The sequence below is a fragment of the Periplaneta americana genome, chromosome 6 (assembly GCF_040183065.1).
Source record: "Periplaneta americana isolate PAMFEO1 chromosome 6, P.americana_PAMFEO1_priV1, whole genome shotgun sequence".
Classification (NCBI taxonomy): Eukaryota; Metazoa; Arthropoda; class Insecta; order Blattodea; family Blattidae; genus Periplaneta; species Periplaneta americana.
Genome location: NC_091122.1, coordinates 183,709,311 through 183,735,218, shown reverse-complemented (window position 1 = coordinate 183,735,218; position 25,908 = coordinate 183,709,311). Strand labels below are relative to the sequence as shown.

General features: G+C 35.7%; 1 protein-coding gene across 2 annotated transcripts in view; it reads left to right on the top strand.

Moving 5' to 3' along the window:
* Positions 1-25,908, top strand: part of LOC138702116 (titin homolog) — a 539,259-nt gene that overhangs the window by 495,429 nt on the left and 17,922 nt on the right. For both annotated transcript variants that reach the window (XM_069829704.1, XM_069829705.1), the window contains exon 6: positions 1,994-2,158. In XM_069829704.1, the coding sequence (XP_069685805.1) occupies positions 1,994-2,158 (165 nt within the window). The remainder of the gene's footprint in view (positions 1-1,993; positions 2,159-25,908) is intronic.

Genomic DNA, 25,908 nt, shown 5'->3' with positions numbered 1-25,908 from the left:
CCTGAGAACCAACCGCGATCAGACTCTGGGACCTGCACGCCACCTGACTTCACAGAAAAGGAAGATCATAGCTGTCTTCGAGACCTTGATAGTGGTTTGGAAAAACTGCAGTCATTCATGATGCTGCGCTGAAGATGGTTGTCCGGCAGTGAATGGAATTTCTTCATCTTCCACCATAAGTCTACCTAGGCTGACAGCAAACATTTCTCGAAGAACAGTTTTAACATCCTGTTCTTCACTACAGCACTTCACGGCCATAAATTCCTAGCTTGTAAACTTACAATCTTTGAACGTGTAACTGACTTTTGTTGTATGACATTGTAGTCTGTCCTGGTGTTACAGTGACATTGCGTATGCATACAGAAGTGAGATCGAATCCCGTCTGAATAATTGTCCATGAGCGAGAAACACGTAATTAATTTCTTTGTATACAGGATGTAACGAAAAAAGTGAACAAACCTTCAGGTACTGCTTCCTCATATCGCTGATCCGTAAAAACTTAGGAGGAAATTAAACGCAGAATAAATATGGGAAATGCCTCTTATTATTCGGTTGAGAAGCTTTTGTCATCCAGTCTGCTCTCAAAAAAATCTGAAAGTTAGAATTTATAAAACAGTTATATTACCGGTTGTTCTGTATGGTTGTGAAACTTGGACTCTCACTTTGAAAGAGGAACAGATGTTAAGAGTGTTCGAGAATAAGGTGCTTAGGAAAATGTTTGGGGCTAAGAGGGATGAAATTACAGGAGAATGGAGAAAGTTACACAACGCAGAACTCCACGCATTGTATTCTTCACCTGACATAATTAGGAACATTAAATCTAGACGATTGAGATGGGCAGGGCATGTAGCACGTATGGGCGAATTCAGAAATGCATATAGAGTGTTAGTTGGGAGGCCGGAAGGAAAAATACCTTTGGGGAGACCAAGACATAGATGGGAGGATAATATTAAAATGGCTTTGAGGGAGGTGGGATATGATGATAGAGACTGGATTAATCTTGCTGAGGATAGGGATCAATGGAAACAATAGAAATAGAGATACACAGAAGGATTGCTCTGTTATCATTACATCATTCAGCTTGTTTGTGTAGGTCTTCAATAAACTATACATTTTTTTTTTGTTAATACAATATGAAACGTAACTGGCCGTATATATCGATTGTAACAATGTCAGCATATCCATGGATAATAAGGAAGGCTTTGGAATACCATATAAACTGCTGTTTTAGTATTTTCGCGTAGTATTCTTATTAATGTTGTAAAATAAAAGTATATGAATAATTTAAAATCAATTCATATTAAAAAATAACGTTAACATGTTATAAAAGTCGTATTTACATGTTTTTAAAAAAACTAATCACAGGAAAATAGTTTTCATCTCGCCATGTTTGCTGAAGTCCTCGGAAAACGATATAATTTCGTATCGGCATTTATTTTGCATCCACATACAAGTTTGTCGCTGGGAAGTAATTGGCTTGCTCTTTGGTGCAAGGGTCAGTATCTCAAGATTTTGTATCAATTTCTTTTATCGTTTCCATATCGATCTTTTGGAACTTCAAGATATAGCCATTAATGTTTTAAGACATTCCTTGTTAATTGTAAATAACCATCTGTACAGCTCTATATATGAAAAATAAATAATTCCTGTTGAGGATAGCTGCTCCCCCTCAAAAAATAAATCAAAATAAGATAAAACAAAAATAAAATTTAAATTCAAAATAGAATATTGTTGATTTACAATTAATTTAGATGCTGTTACCGCTCGCTACCCCTTTTTCAAGGGCAGCTATCCTTTTTGGATTCTTCTCTCTTTATGAGTTATCCACACTGTTTTCCCGCTTTCCTTAGAAAGACGCAACTCAGTTCAAGACCACCCTGTAGTTGCAGTATTTCGCTGACGTTTGTCATGTTTTTTCTTGCGGGCTTGGAAGTAAGTTGGAGGCTCTCACTATGTAGCAGAGTGACGCACGAGCAATCTTGGTGGCCCGCAGATCCTGCCTTCGAACCTGACCGCGGCGGAGCAGGTGCGGACGGAGCTGTCCCGCTGGGAGAGCAACTACGTGGACGTGGCCGCCCTCAGGAGCCGCGCGGAGCTGGCTGAGCGCGACCAGGAGGCGCTGGCGGACAAGGTGGCCCTGCTGGAGCGGCGGGTACAGGTCAGTGCAGATATCAAGCTATTCATCTGCTTAGTCCCGGTTGCAGAAACGCAAATCAAATCAGTCCCTGATCGCCAATCAGTTGATGTCTGATTTATTTGATTGTTCATTGCGTTGCACAAAAGTGAATCTCCAATCAACTTGTCTCAATTTACTAATTGCCGATTTGAGAAAGAAATGAAGAGTTCGCGGGAAAAACGATGAATGTCACAGTTTTCTTAAGGTTGATGTCATTATCTAATTGAATGGATCACCACGAAATTTAATGTTGTTCTAATGAAAAATGGTAAAAGGGAGAATTATCACCACGAATACAGTAATCCTTTCCTTTATTTGCTATAGGAAACAGCACTACATCTTGCAGTTATAGACTCAATTAGATCATTATCTAATCCTTAACAGAAATGTGACATTCATCGTTTTTCCCGCGAACTCTTCAAATACATTTGACAACAACGCTATTTAGCAACCACAGCCAATTTGATGCTCTTTAAAAGTCGCGAAACGAATGCATCAAGTGGGCGGTGACTAGGAAAACAAGTGAATGTTTTGCTGTTTTTTTTTTTTTTTAAGAAAGGAAACAGGCGGATTCTATTTGTATATGGGCTACAAAATAGTGAAAAAAAAAGAAGCAAACAAAAAAAAAAACGTGAGGGGGTTCTGTTGTGGGATTTGCTAGGGGAGTCGACAAGAAATTGGAATATGCATAGCCTCCATAACCCAAAATAATTCCATTTCCCATCTCTCTGTTTACAAATGGAGCTCGTAACCTACTCATTAAAAATATTGTGTTGTCATGCCAACGGGCTACAACATTCCAGAATTTCAATGATGGTGTAGACTACATATTGCCTGTATATTCACAGAAAAGAAACGTTTTCTATTTCAATAAAGTTCGGCATCATTTCAACCAGGTGAATGGATGGGGATGTGAGCAGTCTATACAACCAATATTAGGCTACTCTAGGAAATCCTGACATGGCTGAAAATTCTCTCTGGATTTCAAACCGTTCCCTGTTTGAAGTTTGTGGATTTATCAGAACCTGCCATAACAAAGCAATTTCATACGTAACATTCCTAACTACTCGACAAATAGTTGATTTGTGGACCCTAACAAGATAACCCAAGACCGCCTGAAAAATTCCAACAGCATAAAATCTCAGCATTATTAGATCTTGGTTCATAGGAGAAAGTGGAAGGTTTCGATTTGTCTGTCTGCATATATTTGTTTCAATTTTTGAAAGTAACAAAACACACGAATCCTTACTTAACCTAAATCTTTGCTCAAATTCTCTGTCATTATACATAAAAACAATTCATGTCTATCACGGGAATGCCTTCTTCTTAATAATATTTTTTTCATTCCAAAATTTCTTCATCAGAAGAATCCATTATATCGGAAACAATATTGTTACGCTGTAACTATTTACTATATACATTACAGTAACTGCATTATAAACAGAACAACATAAATAGCCTACTTGATCGATGATCAGTCACTTAACCAGCAAAAATCTGTTGATCAAATCTGATGGAAGACTGATCTCCGATCAAACACTGATTGTTCTTTCTGCAACAGAAATAGAACTGATGGCCAATCAAACCCTCCTTGATTGCCAATCATATTTTGATCGGTGTTTCTGCAACCGGGCCTTAGTTATTTACTTATATAATCTTGCAGATTGAGAGGAACGATAGGGTACACTTAAATGAATAGGAAACCTATATTACGTTTTGCGATTAAATGCACGGTTAGGCCTAATTGAAGTTTCAGCATTCCGGCAACATCGCCGCTAACACACTCTACTCGTGATACAGATGTAAGAAAAAAAATTGTATTGGATTTATAGTTTGGGTTTAAACATATTAAACACTATTTAATCTGTATTCACTCTCAGTTTTAATTTTATTTTTGTCTGTATTGGAATCCCCTCCTGAGCACGAGTCTTACTCATTCAGGAGTGGGCTAGTTTATCTTTCATTGTATTCATTAACTTGTATTCATTTCAAACTTACTAGCAATAAAAATAAAAAAGAGGTCAACGAACTCGGTGTGTCTCAGTAGGTGAGCTGATCTCTGTCTTGACGTTGTCGAGGTCTTTAAAAATAAATTTACACGAAACTGTCACGCTATTGAAATATGCCAGAGGGGTATATTATTCTTTATTAGATTTCCTATCGATATGGACGAAAATCACGATCCTACTCGCAATAGTTACCGAATAAGAGGTTGGTAAACATTTGGGAACAACATTTTTTTTTTCTAAAAAGAAACTATGAAATTTCTACCAATATATTATAGTTTTTTGTTACGTACAGTAGTTGCAAAAAAAACCGGACCGACCCTTGTAGCTGATTTCAGAGCCTTGTTCACTCAGAGCACGATAGACTGGTAACTAAGACTTTCGTGGTTCGAATCCTGCCTGGGAAGGAAACGTTTTTTTGTTCCTTATTCAAATTGATTCCCAATACTTTTCGATTGCAGCGATATTTTACTACTTACTTAACTTATTATTCCCAGAACATGAATTTTACCAGCAATCGAAAAGTATTCGGAATAAATTTGAATAAGAAACAGAAAAAAAGTTTCCTTCCCAGGCAGGATTCGAACCACGAAAGTCTTAGTTACCAGTCTATCGTGCTCTGGAGTGAACAAGGCTCTGAAATCAGCTACAAGGGTCGGTCTGGTTTTTTTCGCACTACTGTACAACATGAACTATTAGCTCTGAAAATCTGCAAGGCTATTTCACTTCCACCCTGTACGTGCGTACTTGCGTGCGTGCGTGTATATCTTATTTTTTGGGGTCTAAAGAATGACAAGTATCTTAAATTTTGGGGATTGTAAAGATTGTGAAATAATGGCCGTTTGTTGTTGTTGATTGTTAATATCTTACTTTTTGGTTATAAAGAATGTCTTTCACGTGCAATCGAAGAGCCGAAAGTTTATCTTCTAGTTTTGTCGCATAGTTAACGATTTTGAACGTAATAAAATTTAGATGATAGTTGAGTAAAAGTGTATAAACAATAGTAGCATTTGCTACACTATAAGGGAACTGAATTGTTGCGAAACACATATGAGAAAGTACGTATAATTTTCATACACTTCATATTAAATATTCCTCAGACTTATAAGAATATAATTATAGTAACTATAATAATAGAATGCAAATGGGAAACTACTAAATTCTTGGGCGTTACATTTGATGATTGTTTGTCTTGGAGACCCCATTGCACAAGTTTAATTTCTAAGCTCAATAGCATTTGTTATCAAGTCAGAATTTTGAGGACGATAATAAATCACGATGTATTAATGTCTTATTATTTCGCACACGTCGAGTCAAGGCTTTCATATGGTATTTGTTTTTGGGGATCTGGAACCATGCTGAATGATATTTATGGCTTAAGAGCGTATTGTTAGATGCATAGCGGGCGTTGACAGTAGGACCTCTTGTAGGGAACATTTTTTACAATATAATATTCTTACTGTTTATGGTTTATATATTTTTAATGTTTTACAACTAATTTATAAAAATCTGTCTGATTTTCACCAAAATTGTGACTTCCATACCTACGATACTCGTAACAAAAATAGTTTAACTATTCCAGCTCACCACCTTACAAACACTAGTAGAACCTATATGGTCTTTGGTATCAAAATCTACAATAGTTTGCCTGATGACATCAAATATACAAAAAATTCTCTCAAATTTAGGAATTATATAAAAACGAAATTAATAAAATTGTGTGCCTACAATCTTGAGGATGCACGCATCGACCCTCGAAATGAATAATGTTTGACTTATTTTAAATTAAATTGTAATTGTATATATTTGACCATGTCTATGCATATATTATGCCTTCGATAATAAAGTTCTATCTACCCATCTATAAAAAAAAAAACTTATTTTGTTTGTGAATGTTTCATTTTTAATTTAATTTAGTAAATTACAGCCTATTCACTTTTATAAACGTTTTATATATCATTTAATCTAATATTCTACCATGTAATCGATAAACTTTACGAGAAACTTGCTCCAGACAGCTGTTTGCCCGTATTAACGCCGCTTTCTCACGTCACCGAACTATTAATTACAATGCAGTGTCCAAATCATAACAACATGGCTTCCTTTCCTCTGGGTTGATCACCCTTACATCCGACAGTCGAGACGGATGAGGTGCATGGCCCTCGGATATTTTCCACGCTACAAGTCGATGAATGGATCTCATTACCATACAGGAAATACGTGAAGCTTTGCCAAAACAACCTGTCGGAGTCATTTAAATAGACAATCAGTTCCAATTCCTCTGCATGAGACAGGTTTGTGTCTTTGGCTGCTCTTATTCTCTCATGTTAATTCAACTGAATTTATTACCATTGTAAAACTATGTTTGTTTTATATTGCTTTTTGTGTTCTATAATTCTCTTTAATTGTATAATAAAATCCAAAAATGCGATTTACCTTTTCAGAATTCTAAAACGGATAGCTAAAGCAAGTAGACTATAATATATACCATGTTTATTTCAAACTATAGTACGTAGTGAATTAACATTGCCATAAAAATACCTGTATAAAAATTGAAAGTTGTATTTCATGTAGCTGGCCATGTGTAATAAATCTGTAGGCTTGTAGAAAAGAAGACTATCTACTGATTATTGCCAACTAAAATTTTGTTTGATAGCATTAATCTTGAAACAATGGATTATTGTACTACACAAGAAAAGATTTTATTTATTGAACTGTATGAAAACAATTCTTTAAGGAAAAAAAAATTACGTAACCTAATGGCAAAAAATCTTTAAAATGAAATAAACAACTGAAATTATAATAGTAACAGCATGATATAATTATTTTGAATAACTTAACCTAAAACTGATAATATGTTGTCACAGGATCATGTATGTTAAGTTGGCATAATCAGTAGATAGTCTTCTTTTCTACAGGGCCTACTAAAGTATTACATGAAATTCCACTTTCAATTTTTTATACAGGGATTTGTTATGGCAGTGTTAATTCCCTATAAATACACTCTAACAATACGTGGTACAGTCATTAAGTTCTAATACTGAGCGCATAGTGGCGTTAAGGTGCACTATAGCGCATAGGTGGCGCCATGGTATGATACCTTGTCAGTTAGTCTCTCGACCCAACAAGAGACAGTTGAGTGCATGCACTGTAAGCAGAACTACGGTCTTTGTTGTGACGGTGATTTGAATGCGCGCGTCGGAACTCGAGTATGTTGCAGTTTGAGCAACGGGCAAACGTCACGTCCTGTCAGAAATTAGGCGAAACTGCTATAACCGATCATAACTGGAGACGAAACATGGTGTTTCCTTTACGATCCGCAACTGAAGCGACAATCCGCCACCTGGAAAACGCCATTATTTCTACGACAGAAAAATCCGCAACAAGACAGGTCAAAAGGCAAGGTGATGCTTTAACAGTTTTTTTTATTCAAATGGAATTGTTCACATAGAATTCATCCCACAAGGTGCAACTGTAGACAAGATCCTCTACAAAGAGATTCTTGGCCGTTTAAGCAATTCAATTCGTCGTAAGCGTCCTGAGCTTTGGCATAGGAAGAATTGGCTGTTGCTACACGACAACGCCCCTGCACATCGCTCCATCCTTATCCAAGAGGAACTTGCAAGGCAACAGGTCGCTGTTTTGCCACACCCTCCGTACTCACCTGATCTCGCACCATGCGATTTTTTTTCTCTTTCCCCTCATGAAATCAATCCTACGTGGGCGTAATTTTTATGCGCCCGAAAAGGTCATGACTGCCACAAGAGAAGCCGTACGGCATCTTCCTGCCAACATCTTTCAGCGGTGCTTCCAGCAGCTACACCAACGTTGGCAGACGTGCATAGCGGCCAACGGCGACTATATTGAGGGAGGATGTCGATCTGTTTAAGTGTACGCCGTATCACGCGGCATCTTCTGAGACATCCAGATTCTTGTGGGTGCCTACCCTTCAGGCGTCAGTGTCAGAACTTAATGACTGTACCACGTATAATTCTATAAATTTTTCCTGTTTTGCATTGCAAGCAACGACGAAAAGAGACTGTGCTGCCATCTAGCGCTTGATTTGTTGATATACTCCTTGCGGCCGACGTATTGGGTTACGTCAGGAAAGCGGAGAGGTGTGCATTTGATGTCAATAAGAAAATGCAAAGCAATAGTATAATTTGGAGTCGCTTTTTTCATAACATTTTAAATTAATAACACGTTACAAAGTTATTAGAATAGAAATGAATCGTCACAATTCTCGTATTTTCAAATGTAGCTATATATGATTTAGTTGTACATGACTTAGCAGCTTTGATACATCGCTTACCGGCATTTCGTTTCCTAACTACAGATGTTGTCCATTTTATTTTTGATGTAACATTTTATTAGCACATTGAAATATTCATCAATGAAAATATTGGTTCAGTCACTGCAAACGGAAATGTTAACAGAGGACACTACCATTTTAAATAGCTGTTTGTTTTTACACCATTTATAGTTTTACAAAGAACATTAATTTAAAAAACATGATAACACAATTTTGCCTTAGGAGAGAGGAAACTATTTTTTAATCTTCACATTTTTTTTTATTTTCTTGTTACGTCATCATTTGGACTATCTGAAGAAAAATCTTCGATAAATTTCGTGATTCACTCAGCTATACAGCCAAACTGCAATACAAGTTCTTGCATTCTCTTGCAATACGTATTTATCTTTACTTGTATGCTGTACATTTTAGACATCATTAACAGCTTCGTCCAAATAAGATTTCAAAAAATCAATTCAACTGCCCCATATCTCCTGTCTTGAGTAAGAAACGACAAAAAATGTCAACTTCGCAGTTGCTTCTTTCAGGAAATGATTCGTCATAGTTGCGCAATACTGTTGTACCAGATTTAAAATGTTTGAAGCTCTGTATCTCAAATTCAAGATGTTGTAGTTAAGTTCTTTTTCCAGAGAACTTTTTAATAATTCGTTCCTGATAAGGATTTGGAGAAGGTAAACATTTATAAAACAACAAAAATTCTCAGTATGTGATCTTAAATATGATAATTAATAGTAATATGCGTTACAAGAGCGGTATGTTGACGTTTTCATGGTCGAGGAAAAGATTGAAAAAGCAGAACGTAGTTGAGCTTTTTTAATTTCCGAGAACATGAAAACAAACATACCGCTCGTGTATCGTACATTATTTTGTGCGAAGATCGTTTATTACATACCTGAAAGACGAATTTCTAATTAGTTGCAATGAAATCTCCATGTTGGTTTCTGTTTAATGACGGCAACTTCGGAAAACCAAAATATCTTTCTTCAACATTGTTGCTATAAAATGTTTTCTGTGTTTACTATACTCCAGCAGGCCGTGATATACATGTCTTTTTTTTCCCCCCCAGTCTATAAATGCGAACTTAAAACAAACGGTAAGGTTATGTAATGATTTATTTTTCATTTTAATATTTTAACAATATTATTTATATAACATATTGCAGTAATAACATCGGCATCTGGAATCTTATTGATTTTTTCACGGCTTTCTTAATGTTACTTGTATCAGGAATGCAATAAGTTTCGTGGAGTAGTAGACTTTACTTAATTTTTGCAAATATTTAAAAACAATAATTAACATTGAAATTTAGGTGAAATTGCAGTGGTAAGTTTCCAATTTATAATTATTACTATGTTAAACGTCTCTAAAAATAATATGTTAAAAGCCTAAAGCAGTAAAATGAATGTCGCACTTAAGCGGTAAGAAGAGGGAAATTGTTATGTGTGTTACGTTGGGAATACTGAATGTGGTATTTCACACTTACCGCGTATTAGTTCTGTGCGGAAAACAAGCAAATACGCACGATCTCGCACAAAATAAAGTATGCACTTGCGGTAAAACTCAAAATATATTAAATAAATCTGGCTTTATTGGAACTGTACATCAGTAAAAATATACGAAGTTCTTAGCTATAATATAGTCATAATAAAAATATGCATATTTATAAACTTCCGCGGAGTAGAAATGGGTTAATGAGTCAGGGAAGGGAAACATCTTCCCATGTTTGTGAATTGTAGTAAGCCTACATGTTGTATATGTGACGTTTAAATTCACAACAGTGCATTACACTCATGTGTGAACTAATTTACCACAATTTATTACAATACAGATGATAAAAAATCTTGAGTATTTGTGTCGGACATGACTTCTAAATCTAAAAGATCATGAGTACTCTAATTTCTAAGTAGTGGTGAGGTGGTTGTTAATAGTCCCTTTCTATCTTATTTAAGATATTAAATCACAGCCTCGTGTTGTGAGCTGAATTCGCATCTTTCTCTCAGTATAATTTAGGTTAACAAGGCGGTGTAATTGGCTTGCACAATATTACCGTTGACTGGCCTTTTGACAGGATAATGGGCAGTGTCTTAATTTCTATGGGCACACAATCAAGGTCACAGTTTTTTGCTGTCATAATCCGAGCTTGAAATTCGCTGGCCCAGCCGTGAATCCAGTACACTAAGTCACGTGATCAATTCTCACCAAAGACGCTGTCAGATTTATGCTCAACAAGACGATTATGGAGTAGGTTTCCTTCAAGGAATTCGGTGTTGAAAGCAAAGCTCAGCAATTTCCCTCTGACCCAATTTTCAGTCCAAAAGATTCGAATTTACGTTGTTCAAATCGGAACAACATCACCAAGGTTTATTAATTAATTGATTTATTTTATTTTATTTTATTTTATTCTGGTAGAGTTAAGGCCTTCTCTTTCACACTACCAGAAGTGAAATACAGTAACATGCATTGAAACAATAACTTACTTACTTACTGGCTTTTAAGGAACCCGGAGGTTCATTGCCGCCCTTGCATAAGCCCGCCATTGGTCCCTATCCTGAGCAAGATTAATCAATTCTCTATCATCATATCCCACCTCCCTCAAATCCATTTTAATATTATTTTCCCATCTACGTCTCGGCCTCCCTAAAGGTCTTTTTCCCTCCGGCCTCATCCGCATAGACAAGCAGCTGATGTAACCCGTTCAATTCCAAACCCTCTCTGTTATCCTGAACTTTCCTAATGGCATACTCTAGAGCGAAGTTGAAAAGTAAAGGTGATAGTGCATCTCCTTGCTTTAGCCCGCAGTGAATTGGAAACGCATCTGACAGAAACTGACCTATACGGACTCTGCTGTACGTTTCACTGAGACACATTTTAATTAATCGAACTAGTTTCTTGGGAATACCAAATCAATAAGAATATCATATAAAACTTCTCTCTTAACCGAGTCATATGCCTTTTTGAAATCTATGAATAACTGATGCACTGTACCCTTATACTCCCATTTTTTCTCCATTATCTGTCGAATACAAAATATCTGGTCAATAGTTGATCTATTACGCCTAAAACCACATTGATGATCCCCAATAATTTCATCTACATATGGAGTTAATCTCCTCAAAAGAATATTGGACAAAATTTTGTACGACGTCAACAAAAGTGATATTCCTCGAAAGTTACTATAGTTAATCTTGTCCCCCTTCTTAAAGATAGGTACGGTACTATTATGGACTCCTTCCATTGTGCTGGTACAATTTCCTTTTCCGAAATAGCAAGTACAAGCTTATAAATTTCGTTAGATAATGCGCTTCCACTCTCTTGTATTAATTCTGCTGGAATTTGATCGATACCTGGAGACATAATTTTTCAGATTTTCTATCGCAATTTCGACTTCAGAAAGTGTGGGTTCGGGTATAAATGGCTCAGCAGTTTGTATTTCAATTTCGTCCCGATCATTTCTATTTGGCCTATGTACATTTAGTAGTTGTCCAAATACTTTTTCCATCTGTTCAGGATTGATTGAAACAATAACAAAAGTAGTAATATTAGTGGTAATGGTAATAAATGGATTATGAAAAAATACATCACTAAAATGTTTTTTGTTGTTTATGGAAAATCATAGAAACTGGATAAGAAGGATTTTGTAACTTGACGTCTCATTTCAACTACCGATCCCGTACACCAGTCCCAAATTCTGCCTTCTTTACGTCATAGCATTCGCTCTGCGTGTTAAATATTTAACTGTAACTGTTTCTAAAACATTCCACTGAGCTGTTTAAATGTCTGACCGTTAATTAAAATTGAAGACTAAGCATTTGGACACAAACAACTCTGAAAATGTGGAACCTTTATGTAGGGTACTGTGATGTTACGGTATAGCAATAGGACAGGTTCGAATGATATCGCTTCCAATCCGTGGATTGCCCGTTACTATGGAGATGAAAAAAATGTGAAGATCGCAGCCGCTGAAACAGTTTGTGGAGAACCTCAACCTGATTGCCTGCAGGGACTGGATCAACTGCTTTAAATCACTAAACGACGGTCTGCACCAACAACAGTTATATGCTGATCATGATTATTACGAATATCTGCATTATTGAATCTGCACTGCGTCTTCAGGTTACGAATCGAGCGATCATTGCTTTTCTGGCCACAACTTGATGTCCGTAGTGAATTTTAATGACGTGTTTAACGAAATGTAACGGCAAGTAGGCCTAATCGTAGACTTTGAAGTTGTATTGCGTAACGAGAGTTACCGATTGGTCCGTCATATTTAAATTTCAACACAAAGGTTTATAAATCCCGCGCCGTAGCATTGTGGTCTAAGGCATCATGTTTACGCCCTATTCAACAAAAGTATAGCATAATACATTACAAGTAAATTCATCTGTAATTCTTTACAAATTATGTGTAGTGTATAATTTAAGATTTCCACATAGACCTTAACCACCTGAGTTCTGAGAGTATAGTATACTATACTTCATACATGATTATGATATAAGATATATGTGCAGAGACCAGAAGTATAGTGTAATATACCTGCATTTGTGTCCTAACTGTAATCTGCAGAATTTTTTTTAGCATTTTTTCTCGTATCAGTGACAATAATTAGTTAACAATAAATAAAGTAAACGCTCATTCACAATGAAAATTAAACATAACGTAAGCGTTAACTTAACGTTACGGTAAAATCAAGAAGTCATACCATCATTCACGATGGGAACATGAACATAACAGCAAACATACTTGGTAACCATGGAAACATAACAACGACGCCATTTCCTCATATTCTGTCGTATACTTCAGCGCTCCTCGATTGTGTTCTGTTTGCAAATCACGTAAGCATAAGCATGAAAGTTTGGAGTTTGCAAACTTCCATGTTAACGTCTTACGGTAATGTTTATGTTAATGCTTATGTGAATCATTGTGAATGATCCCATTTGGTAGCCTGGGCGCAAACTTCTGTGTTTATGTTACGGTTATGTTTAATTTTCATTGTGAATGGGCCTTTACTACTATAGAAATTGAAGGGTTCAGAACCATAGTGGGTCAAGCGCCATTTACTAAAACCGTAGAAAACAAGGGTTAAAATGAAGTTATTACCATAATTCAAGTAAAATAATGTATACACATTAAAACTAAATGATATTATGTCAATCTTCATTAAACTATGGGATTCACTTAATTTCAACCCTTGCTTTCTCCGTTTTTAATAAATGGCGCTTGGCCCACTATGGCTCTGAACCCTTCAATTATTGTATAATTGTATTGTATAATTATTAATTTCAATTCAGGAATCCGCCCCTGAGCACGAGTTTTACTCTTTCAGGGGCGAGCTAAAGTTTCTCTGTATATTTTATATTTTATGTTACAATTATTAGCAAAATAATAAATAAATAAATAAATAAATAAATAAATAAATTATACGTACAAAAAGCAAAAAATTAACCCATAGCTGTAATTGCACTAGTCATCTAGCAAAAAGAAACTACTGCAGATTTTTTAGAAGTGTGATCCTTCTGATTTGATACAAACTTTGCACCTCATAATCATTTCCGCCTGATCATCGCAGACATATCCGGAATTTCTCATGACTCGTGGACTGCAGCAATGACCCGTATTAGAAGATCTTGGGCTGAAGCAACTCGAGTGCGATAAACTTTGTCTTCATATGACTCCACACAAAAAAAGTCTAACCGGCTTAGATCAGGTGACCTAGCAGGCCAGGATACTGAACCACCACGTCCAATCCATCTATCACGAAAAGTATTGTCGAAGTGTGTGTGTGTGTGTATCCAATGCCCACCTACTTCACTTGCGTGATTCGGGTTCCGCATATTGCGGATAGATGGCAGAACTGTGACCTATTTTCTAGTTGTACACCACTTCGGGGGTCACGCTATACATGATTTGTATCTGTGGAGAGTTATGTCGTGTCCTAGGGTGAGTGTATGTGTAAGTGTTAGTGTAAGTGCAGTGTCTGGAGATGAGTGATGTTGATGAAAATGAGGAAGGGAGAAGGGGAAACCCGGTGACGGCACGTAGCCTACTCCTGTCGAATAGCACCAAGGTACATCAGCCTAAAAATGTTCCGCACTGTTTGTGTAGTGGCTAGAGTTGAGATACAGAGTAAGCGAATACGTTCTATGGGAAGTAGTTATATTATCGGATTCTTTTCTGGACACTTTCACGCCCTGTTGCTAAGAAACGATCCTTCGTTTCCGGCACTACTTGAAAATCTTTAAATTATGTTTCCTATGAGTCAAAACAGTTTGTCGGTTTAATTTGTGACCACTCTATATATTGCAAAGAGGTTATACAAGAATATATTTTTCACTAAGGTCTTTGAAGAATATAGAGATGGCGAAGACGAACAGAAAAGTAATGCGAAATATAAAATCATATAGGTAACTTCTTGTCAATAGTTTTTGAAGATGATGATAACGAAAATCTTGACTAATTATTTATTTCCGAGAATCTTTTGCAATACCGTTTGATACATTGCGAATCTATGCTAATAATAAATCTGTAGCCAAAATTTTTCTGGTAATTTTCGATTTTCCAAAAATAATTGGTGTTAACATGTATAATTAACCATCCTGAAACCGAAAATCGCTTTTTTGACATTTTTGTTTGTATGTCTGTCTGTCTGTCTGTCTGTCTGTCTGTCTGGATGTTTGTTACCTTTTCACGCGATAATGGCTGAACCGATTTCTATAAAAATTGGAATATAAATTAAGTTCGTTGTAACTTAGATTTTAGGCTATATGGCATTCAAAATACTTCATTTAAAAGGGGGGTTATAAGGGGGCCTGAATTAAATAAATCAAAATATCTCGCTTATTATTAACTTTCATGAAAAATATTACATAACAAAAGTTTCTTTAAAAATAATTTCCGATACGTTTTATCCTATACAAAATTTTGATAGGACTGATATTTAATGAGATAAATGAGTTTTAAAATTACAATAACAACGCCATCTAAGGCGCTGTACTGAAATAAAAACAAATGACTTCGTCTATAAGGGGCCTTGGACAACAGCAATCGAAAGTTATTAAACATAGCCTAAGAGAATGTTTCTGTGTTTGTTTGAAGTAATATCGGAAGCTAATTAATTGTTTAATTATTATTTCACCATTGGAAAGTGTAGTTTCTCTAGATGGACATAATTCTACAATGTTATTACAGTAACTTCTGAAACATACAGCAAGTAATATAAAGTATACACATTAAAACTAAATGATATGTCAATCTTCATTAAACTATGGTTGCATGTAATAACAATTAAGAAACATGTTAAAGGAATTGTCATTGCACCAAATGAGTGTCTCTGGACCAAAATGACCGCATTTTAATTATTTAAATACAATTTAAATTAAATAACATATTAAACGATTTATCCTTCTATCAAACACGAATGTTCCCTGGATCAAACGTCCTATTTTAATTATGTAATTACTTTATATTTATTTCTAACGGGTGCAGCGGAGCGCACGGTTACGGCTAGTAATTTATAAATTATTTTCTATATTCATATTCCTTTGGTTCTTTAAGTTTTATAACGCATATAAAGCAAGTGATGTGTTTGTTGCTTGCTGCTAGTTTTTTGATCCAAGACTATGAAAGCTGGTTCCACTGTTTCTTGTCGATAATTTATAAACACGCAAACGATTATAAAATGTAGGAATTACTAGTTTATTCTTTTTTTGTACAACGTATAAACGAAGCTGCCCAGGCGGACACTTGCTTTATTGCAGGCGAGATGAGCGAAAGAACAAAAAACTCGCTATTCAAGTATAATACAGAAGTAGCGCCTTAGCAGGTTCCTAGCAGGGCCCTACTTTACAATGATGCAGTTTATTTTTTTGAAACGTTTCCTTACTATTGGACCCGTTGACCTGAATCCGTGATGTTAGCTGAAAAGAAGACGGATTTCAAGAACTCAAACGCTATTCTGAGATTCCTGTACTCAGAACAGGTCTGTTCGACCCTCAGGAATCCTGCTACAGTTACATGCAGGTGCACGGCAATTCCGCAATCTGCAATCACGATCGAATATGCAAGAGGGTGAGAGAGACATTAAATTCGGTTATAGTGTTTGATGAGCGGGTAGGAGACCAAATTTCAGCCTTTAAACTGGTTGCATTGCTGTCTCTTCTCTTCTATGTAATCGGTTCAAGGAATTAGTGGTTGTTATGTACGGATCTGTTACAGCAAGATTGAGATAGGGCTTCGGTCTTCTGGTTCGCGCAGAGGCTCAAGGGAAATCTGTTATGTGAGTTTTTCTGTTCATTAAGACCTCGTTTGTAACATTATTTATTAACTTATCAAATGGACATCTATATCTATATATGAACTGGTAATGGAAATTACGGGAAAACGGCTTCACGGATTTTAATAAATGACCCCTCATTTTGAAGCTTAGAACCCAAAGTTTTTCAGAAAAATAGTAGTTTTCGGTGAAATGTAAATTTTTCAACATAATTTTCCTATTTTCTAAAATCCATCTGTCGTCGCTAATTGCATTTTAGAATAAAACAAAACACACACTACAGTAAACAATATTACACGAAGGCCATGATCTGCAAGAATGCTGACATATTTAGAGTTCAAATTCAATTGGTTATTAAAAACTTCAAGACTTACTAAAAATAATTTACAGGTCTGATTCTGTGATGTGTAATTTTCTGAGTACAGCTGTGTATTGGATATTAAAATCTACAAAACTTGAGGTGGTTTGATGACATTATTACCATTAGAAATGAAATAATATTATAGTTAATGCCATGCTATGACTTTTTTCATTAATTATACATATTAATGCTATATTGATGATATGGAAGTGAAACGTTTTGAGGTTATATAAGTAGATGTAGAGAATATCTTAAATTAGATCTCGATTTCTATAACTTACTGAGTGGCGGCGATATAGTATAATGTTACTGAAAGCTATAAAACTTACGTAAGATAATAATATTGTTATTAAAAATAAAATATTTTTATAGTTATTAATCAAGTGGGGTTGGGTCTTTTCCGTATATTTAATGGCTGTGTGGTGTAGATATTTATATGCGTCATTCTCTTCAGTATCGGCTCGAGAGTGCAAAAATTAGAATTCCTAAGGAAAGACCAAAAGGTATTACTTACTGATAAAATAAGAGGTCTACAAGATTCTGTAGTCTCCCGATCATTTCAGCAAGATTTCTTAGCAGGATAAAATGACTTTACCCTTTACATTTCAATGTAGTTACGAAACATGCAGCAGCTATTCCAAGATGCTATGTCTATTTAATTGTTCGAAAACATAGCAAACCTGACATTTTTTTTAACTTTCACCTACAATCCGCAGTGACCTGAAATAGCTATTGCTTTACTCCCACATGAAAAACCCACTGATCGTCCTGACATTGTTAATTGCGTTTTCGCTGAAGGTGTCTACGTTCAAGAAAAAGTATTGACATAAAAAACCATTCAGAGGGAGTATGTTTCATTATTATGGGAGCAAATAACTTTCCGAATGTCTGGTATTCTTCATTGAAAATAAATCTGAAAAATGTTTCTTTGAACATCTAATAAACTTAGTTTGCAGCATTTGCTGCACAAACCACTAGTTTCATTTAAGTTCTATATTATAGTTAATTTTGATATTATGTATTTATTGTTTAATAATCGTACTTAAAGGACAGTAGGACTGAATTTAGAAATTTCTACAATTTCCATCCGATTTCTTTCATTTTATGCTTGTTAGACGCATTGAGAATAAGGTGTAGTAGTGGTAGTGGGAGTAATAGCTTTATTTTGCCTGGCATAGTTAAGGCCTTCTCTTCCACTCAACCATGTTTGAATCATATACATGAAATACATAAACAGAATAATACAACACAAAAGTAGACATATAAGAGTACATAAAATAAAGTAGACAATACATATAATCAACATAAGTTACATAAGATAATAAAAGGGGAATATACAGGATTAAGTAATGTCATTAATTTCAGAGGGTTATTCTTTGAGATATTTTTTGGGGGGTCATTTTACGACGCTGTATCAACATCTAGGTTATTTAGCGTCTGAATGATATGAAGGTGATAATGCCGGAAAAATGAGTCCGGGGTCCAGCACCGAAAGTTACCCAGCATTTGCTCGTATTGGGTTGAGGGAAAACCCCGGAAAAAACCTCAATCAGATAACTTGCCCCGACCGGGATTCGAACCCGGGCCACCTGGTTTCGCAGCCAGACGCGCTGACCGTTACTCCACAGGTGTGGACTTGAGATATTTCAAACAAAAAAATTAACATAATTTTGCTCCTTTTTATGCATTTTCCGAGATAGAATTACATGAAACATTTCATAGCGTGTTTTGGGAAAGCCATTGATTTAATTCATAATATGCTTAGTCAGTTTAAGAGAACAGTGTATTATGATGATAAATGACTGAAAGAATTTTAGTTGTCTACTTACAGTATTCCATTTAGTGCGCTGTCTGAGGGATGGGGACAGGAAACTACACTAAAGCAATGCAGATAGCGTAATGTGTAACGGACATGGTCGGTCCTGATATGCACGTCTGTAGACAGCAGTGTATGTGTACAAGTTGCAGTGTCCAGTCGATCAGTACTAGTGAAATGGAGGAGTACACGAGAGCGGAATAAGCAGACTTGATTTTCGAATACGGATGAGCCAATGGGAACAGTAGACAAACTCACAGATTATATCGGGGCAAGTACCCACGTAGGAGACATCCGGCCCCTACCATTTTTCCATGACTGTTTCAAAAGTTAAGGCAAAGAGGGCACGTGGTGCCAAATTACAATTCCATTTCCTCACAACTAGTTTTGCTTATAACTTTCGACTCAGTCATTTCCGGACCAGGGTTCCTGATCTCAAATTGATGCATGTGTCCTTCGCCATCATCCCTGAAAGTTTTGTAACACCACCTCGGAAACACCCTGTATGTAAAATAGATTTAAGTGAATTTTGTGCTCAAATTTGCAGACTGAAATTGAAAGTAAATAATTCCGTATTCATTATTTTAGAATGTTATCGATCACCTTCAGATAATGTTAAAGTATTTTTGAGATGATTTATAATTTTTTAAATTTATTATCCACATCTAAAGCAAAATTTGTAATATGTGAAGACTATAATATTGATTTTTGTAAACATACAAATTTATTTGTTGAATTTTCTAATTTTTTTAGCTATTTATGGACTGGAACATAAGGTAAAGTGTCGGTGAAAGTAAGTGTTTTCATGTCTGTATTTTATTTGTTTATTTTTTTTCTTACTTAGTTACTTAATCTCTTAATTTATTTTTACACTTGAAATATTTTCATTATCCCTTTTTTTCCTCCTGTTCAAAATATGATTGAAGTTTCAAGTCAAAGAATGTACATTTATCACATTTACATCGATATATAATTTCTTATTTATTTATCTATTTATGTCCATAACAGGGCAAAGCCCCAATTACAATAGACAGTACAGATAAAAAAAACATAGAATTGCATATAACACGAAAAAAGAGGTGAAACAGATACAAGTGTAATTACGAATTAAAAAAATAGATACCACCTAAATAAAAAAGAAAGATACGGATATAAATGAAAAACACCAAATAAAAACAAATCAAAAAGAGCCAAGTACAGACATCACAGCCAAAAATGCAAAATGTAGGCGTAGCTATAATTGGCAAATTGCAGAGCAAATACAACACCATGTTAATAAATTCAATATACAGCACTACGCAGCAGGCCCAATAGGCTCGATTCATTTATTCAAAAAACTCACCAACACAGAACATGTGTTTCAAGTAATGCTTTACATAACTTTTTCTTGTACATATTATGAAATATATTGCATTATGGTATGTATACACTATCATGTTAATCATGTAAAGGTAAAAGAGAAGATGGGAACGATACGATAAAAGAACTTAAATGGGAAACTTTGGAAAACAGACGTAGGAAAACTAGAATAACATCATTGTATAGAGCACATCTAGCTCAGAAAGCATGGGTAGACATAACGGCTCGGTTAGAAAAGCCAACGTACTATGGTAGGAACGATCATGATTTTAAAATCAAATGTAGGAAACAGAAAAAGGATGTAGGTAAATTCTCATTTTTAAATAGAACTATAAATGATTGGAATGACCTACCTGCAGCGGTCTTTGAGGGCTGTCCTTCCTTAAGGAGATTCAAGAATAATTTAAAGAGTTGTGTATAAAGTGAAAATTAAAATTAAGGTGACATTCAACATTTAATTTTTTAAGGTGACATGTATTTATCTAGGCTGACGAGTTTACTTTCTTGGTTTGAATTGTAAATTATTTAAAACTAGCGTGTAAGAGGGCCTTAGACTAGAAATGTTTAGTTTAAATGTAGTTCTGTTTATAAGTATGCATAAGGATGTAATTATTTGACTTATTTGAACTGTTGTATCAGTGAAGCGAGGTGAGTCAGTGAAGTTATGGTTTTACAGTGCAGTGAACAGTTCCGATCAGTGATAATTTATAGCGTCAATGAAATGTGTTCTATAGTGTCAGTGAAATGTGTTACAGAGTGTCAGTGAAATGTGCTAAAGTGTCAGTGAAATGCGTCATAGTGCCACTACAGGGAATGAGATGAGAGCAAAGTGAAAGACTATTGAAACTTATGTAGGACCTGTAGATAATTATGTAGGTTGTGTTGTAAAATTAGGTGTTTTATTTTATGTTTTATTATTGTGTTAAATTGTATTGTGTATTCTTATTGTATTGTGTATAAAATTGTATATGTGTTGTAAATTGTACTGTGTATTGTAAATTTTATTGTGTATTGCTTATCATTTTAACTGTGTATTGTTAATATTGTATATACCACTGGCACCGGGTGCTTGCCCACTTGCAGTGTAAATAAATACATACATGTAGTACTTTATTTCGTATATTATACTAAATTTACTATGCAGGAAATAAACTTCCCGAGATCACTGCAAACTCCTCACTCATTCAGTTCACGCATCTCTGGGTAATTAACGAAGTAGAGGCCTTCGCAGTGTGTCAGGGGATTCTACTTCTCCAAATTTAGCCTTCAGGTTTTTTTTATCTTGTGGCCGAGGTATGAAAAACGGGACTTACAACTTTTTTTGGCATCAAACTGATCCATAATATCCATCACAGCCTTGAGATTCTGGAGCGAGCTGTACGTGAGTCAAGGCAAAGTGTCCTCGATTACTAACAGACATATAAACAAACATGCGTGACCGCACACGGAGATTGGCTTCTCATGATGAATTCTCTTATTGCTACTATTGAACTTACTACTGCTGACAGCACTATTACTAACGCAACGTAGTTCTCCTTAGGATAAATGAGGCAAGCACGCAGACATGGCATTCCTACTGTCAACAATGTCAGTAGTCTGTCAAGCTGCGAGTAAAACCTTCAGCTAATATAATGTCATTGCTAGCAAAAGAGATAAATTTGTCTTTACCTGCATTATTTTTACTGCTACTAATACTACTACTGACATTAAACTTGCTAGATATATTATTTGTGCGAGATCGTGCGTATTTGCTTGCTTTTCGCACAAAACCAATACGCGGTAAGTGTGAAATACCACATTCAGTATTCCCAACGTAACACACATAATTTCCCTCTTCTTACCGCTTAAGCGCCATATTCATTTTACTGCTTTAGGCTTTTAACATATTATTTTTAGAGACGTTTAACATAGTAATAATTATAAATTGGAAACTTACCACTGCAATTTCACCTAAATTGCACTGTTAATTAATAATTTCGAGGGAAAAATTGTTCCGGAGCCGGGTATCGAACCCGGGACCTTTGGTTTAACGTACCAACGCTCTACCACTGAGCTACTCGGGAACTCTAACCGACACCGATCCAATTCTTCCCTCTATATCCACAGACCTCAAAGTGGGCTGACAACCGTCAAGCAACCAACTTCGAGTGCACACTAACTCCGTGTGACTTAAATTGTGGTTTCCTGTTAACGAACAGTAACGTGTATTATGCAAATCAAGATTTCAGGTACAACTCCCTGTAAAGTTGATTTGAATAATTTCGAGGGAAAAATTGTTCCGGAGCCGGGTATCGAACCCGGGACCTTTGGTTTAACGTATCGGTGTCGGTTAGAGTTCCCGAGTAGCTCAGTGGTAGAGCGTTGGTACGTTAAACCAAAGGTCCCGGGTTCGATACCCGGCTCCGGAACAATTTTTCCCTCGAAATTATTCAAATCAACTTTACAGGGAGTTGTACCCGAAATCTTGATTTGCTGTTAATTAATGTTTTTAAATATTTGCAAAAATTAAGTAAAGTCTACTACTCCACGAAACTTATTGCATTCCTGATACAAGTAACATTAAGGAAGCCGTGAAAAAAATCAACAAGATTCCAGATGCCGGTGTTATTACTGCAATATGTTATATAAATAATATTGTTAAAATATTAAAATGCAAAATAAATCATTACATAACCTTACCGTTTGTTTTAAGTTCGCATTTATAGACTGGGGGAAAAAAACAGACGTATATCACGGCCTGCTGGAGTATAGTAAACACAGAAAACATTTTATAGGAACAATGTTGAAGATAGATATATTTGTTTTCCAAAGTTGCCGTCATTGAACAGAAACCAAGATGGAGATTTCATTGCAACTAATTAGAAATTCCTCTTTCAGGTATGTAATACACGAGCGCTATGTTTGTTTTCATGTTCTCGGAAATTAAAAAAGCTCAACTACGTTTCGCTTTTTCAAACGTCAACATACAGCTCTTGTAACGCATATTACTATTATATTACTATTATGTTTACAGCGCCTCTCCCTCTATTGCTATATTGCTAATTCGACTAATATTGCAGCTACTGCTATGTCTCATAATACTGCTACTACTGTATTATACATTCTGTTAATATTGCTCCTAATATGACTACAATATTTTTATAATATTGCTGTTGTAACTTTGCAAATATCGCTGCTATGACTACTACATTTCTGCTAATGTTACTGCAGTAGCTGCTGTAATATTTGTGCTAATACAGTTGACGTATCTACTAAAATATATCTGGTAATACAGCTGTTATGACTACATTATTTCTGTTATTGTTGCTCTTCTAACTACAACAATATTTCTGCTAATATTTCAATTGTAACTACAAAATTTGTACAAATATTGCAGTTGTAAGCACTGCGATATTATTGGAATTCGGATTTTGAGTAATCCACCGTGAAAGCCTAAAAACTCATATACTACAACATCACTGCATATATTGCTGTTCTAACTCTACTATACTTATATTAACACTGCGGCAGTAATTCCTTCTAATATTGCGGTTGAAACTATTACTATATTTCCGTTATATTGCTGCTGTAGCTACTACTACTGGGTGTTCAGTTCAAAGTGTGTCATGGCTCGCTGTATGTCGTCATGTGGCTAGCCGATGAGCCTAGAGAATTCAATCTTCCTACACTTCCCCAGACGCGTATTACCTAAATGCGAGAGAAGTTGCCTAGCAAGTACGGCGTTCATTCTGAAGATTACTTACCGATACGTACGGTAACGCCAGTAGTGGCAAGAATGTGAACTGTTTGGAAACACGTACTGAAGTGAGTTTTTTTCCTTACTGTCGGGATATGGGGAGAGGGTTAAGACGATTACTTACGTATTTGTTGACATTAACTTGGACGGTCAACATGGACACGGAGCATTTTGATTTGTGTTGTGGAATGTTGCCGTACGCAACCGATGATAACAAATACCCTGCGTACGACTTGCCCGCGCAAAACACAGTTCGAAAGAGGTTATGGTAGCACACAGACTTTACAGACCGCCATCTGTTGCTACGACATTCAAGTTATACCGTACACGTTCTCAAGTTCAGATTGAACGCCTTGATTAATAGGCAACTTCTCTGACATAAAATCTGAAACTCGCTTCAAATCGCTGACTCACAACAGTGACGTCATGACACACTTTGAAATGAACACCCAGTATATGTCTGCCTATGTTTCTGTTATGACCACTACTATATTTCTCTAATAATTGAGGGGTTTTCCGGAAAAAGGGCGTATACTTCAATATTGCGAATTGGGATACATGCAATCTAACATTTTAAAACGCACTTGAATAAAATTTTATGCACGCACGCAGCCCTGTCCTGCAGGTATGTACAGTACAATCAAAACAAAATTTTGCTACTATAATTATTCACTACATTTTAAACCGTTTTCCCGAAGAAGGGCGTATACGTCTATCCGCCTTCCTTCCGGCAAAGCCCTCAATTGCTGATGCTACTATTATCTTGTACAAATACTGCTACATTAGTGTATCTTCTGTTAATGCTGCTGCTAGTGTTACTACTGCTACTAAAACGCCTAATAATACTGGTGCTACTCTTACTACATCTGCTGTTAATACTCATACTATTTTTACTAAACTTATCTTAAATTTGTTCTGTTACTACTGTATCTTCAGCTAATATTACTGGTAATAATACACATCCTTGCTAACATTGATGCTACTGCAATTCCTGTTTCCATTAATGTTGCTAGTATTATCACTATGTCTTCTGGTAATAGTGTTTCTATTAGTACTATACTTTCTAGTAAACATGCTGATATTATTATGCCGTGTCTCAAAGCTACATTTTCAGTTGAACTGAACTAGATTTTTGACTAAATAGCCGGATGTGACGCCAGAAGTTATGATCCAAAGCTACATAGTACATAGCAATCAAGTCTGTAGTAGCTAGTAAACGAAAATGCTTGCTTGATTGTTGACTTGTTCACTAAACAAACATGGATACCTCATCAGCAATTGGGGTTATGAAATCTGAAGATGCTTTGGAAGTGAAATAATGTAAATATAATGTAGAATAACATGTTAACTTTGAACACTGACATTGTTAGTACATTCTTTACAATGTTTTAAACATTATTGTAAATTATTAAGCTCTTATCTTTTCCACATAACTCGTAATTAAAATGCATTAGGACACTGCCCTCTTTATTCAGTGCTGGATCGTGATGTCATGCTTTTAGAAAAATAGTCAATCAAGAAGGCCATGTTTCCAGCATACATTTCCAAAGCCCCCTAGTGTGTAGTTTACAAGACATCTAGTTGCTAGTCACTAGTGTGTAGTGTGGACTTGAGCTTTGAGACACGGCCTTAAAATAGCTTCTGCTAATATTGTTGTAGATTTACTGCTCGTGAAGAAATCCTGTATTTCATCCAGGATGCGAGGTAAAATTTGTCACCTATGTTGAATTTCGATGCCGAGCAGCCTGTGCTGTTGGAAAGGTTTGTTAAACAAAATACTGTTCCCAGTACATGCAGACGGACATTTAATTTGATGAGGTTAGGATTCCCCAATGACAAGACTCCTTTACATCTTAATTGTTGCCTGTAGTAA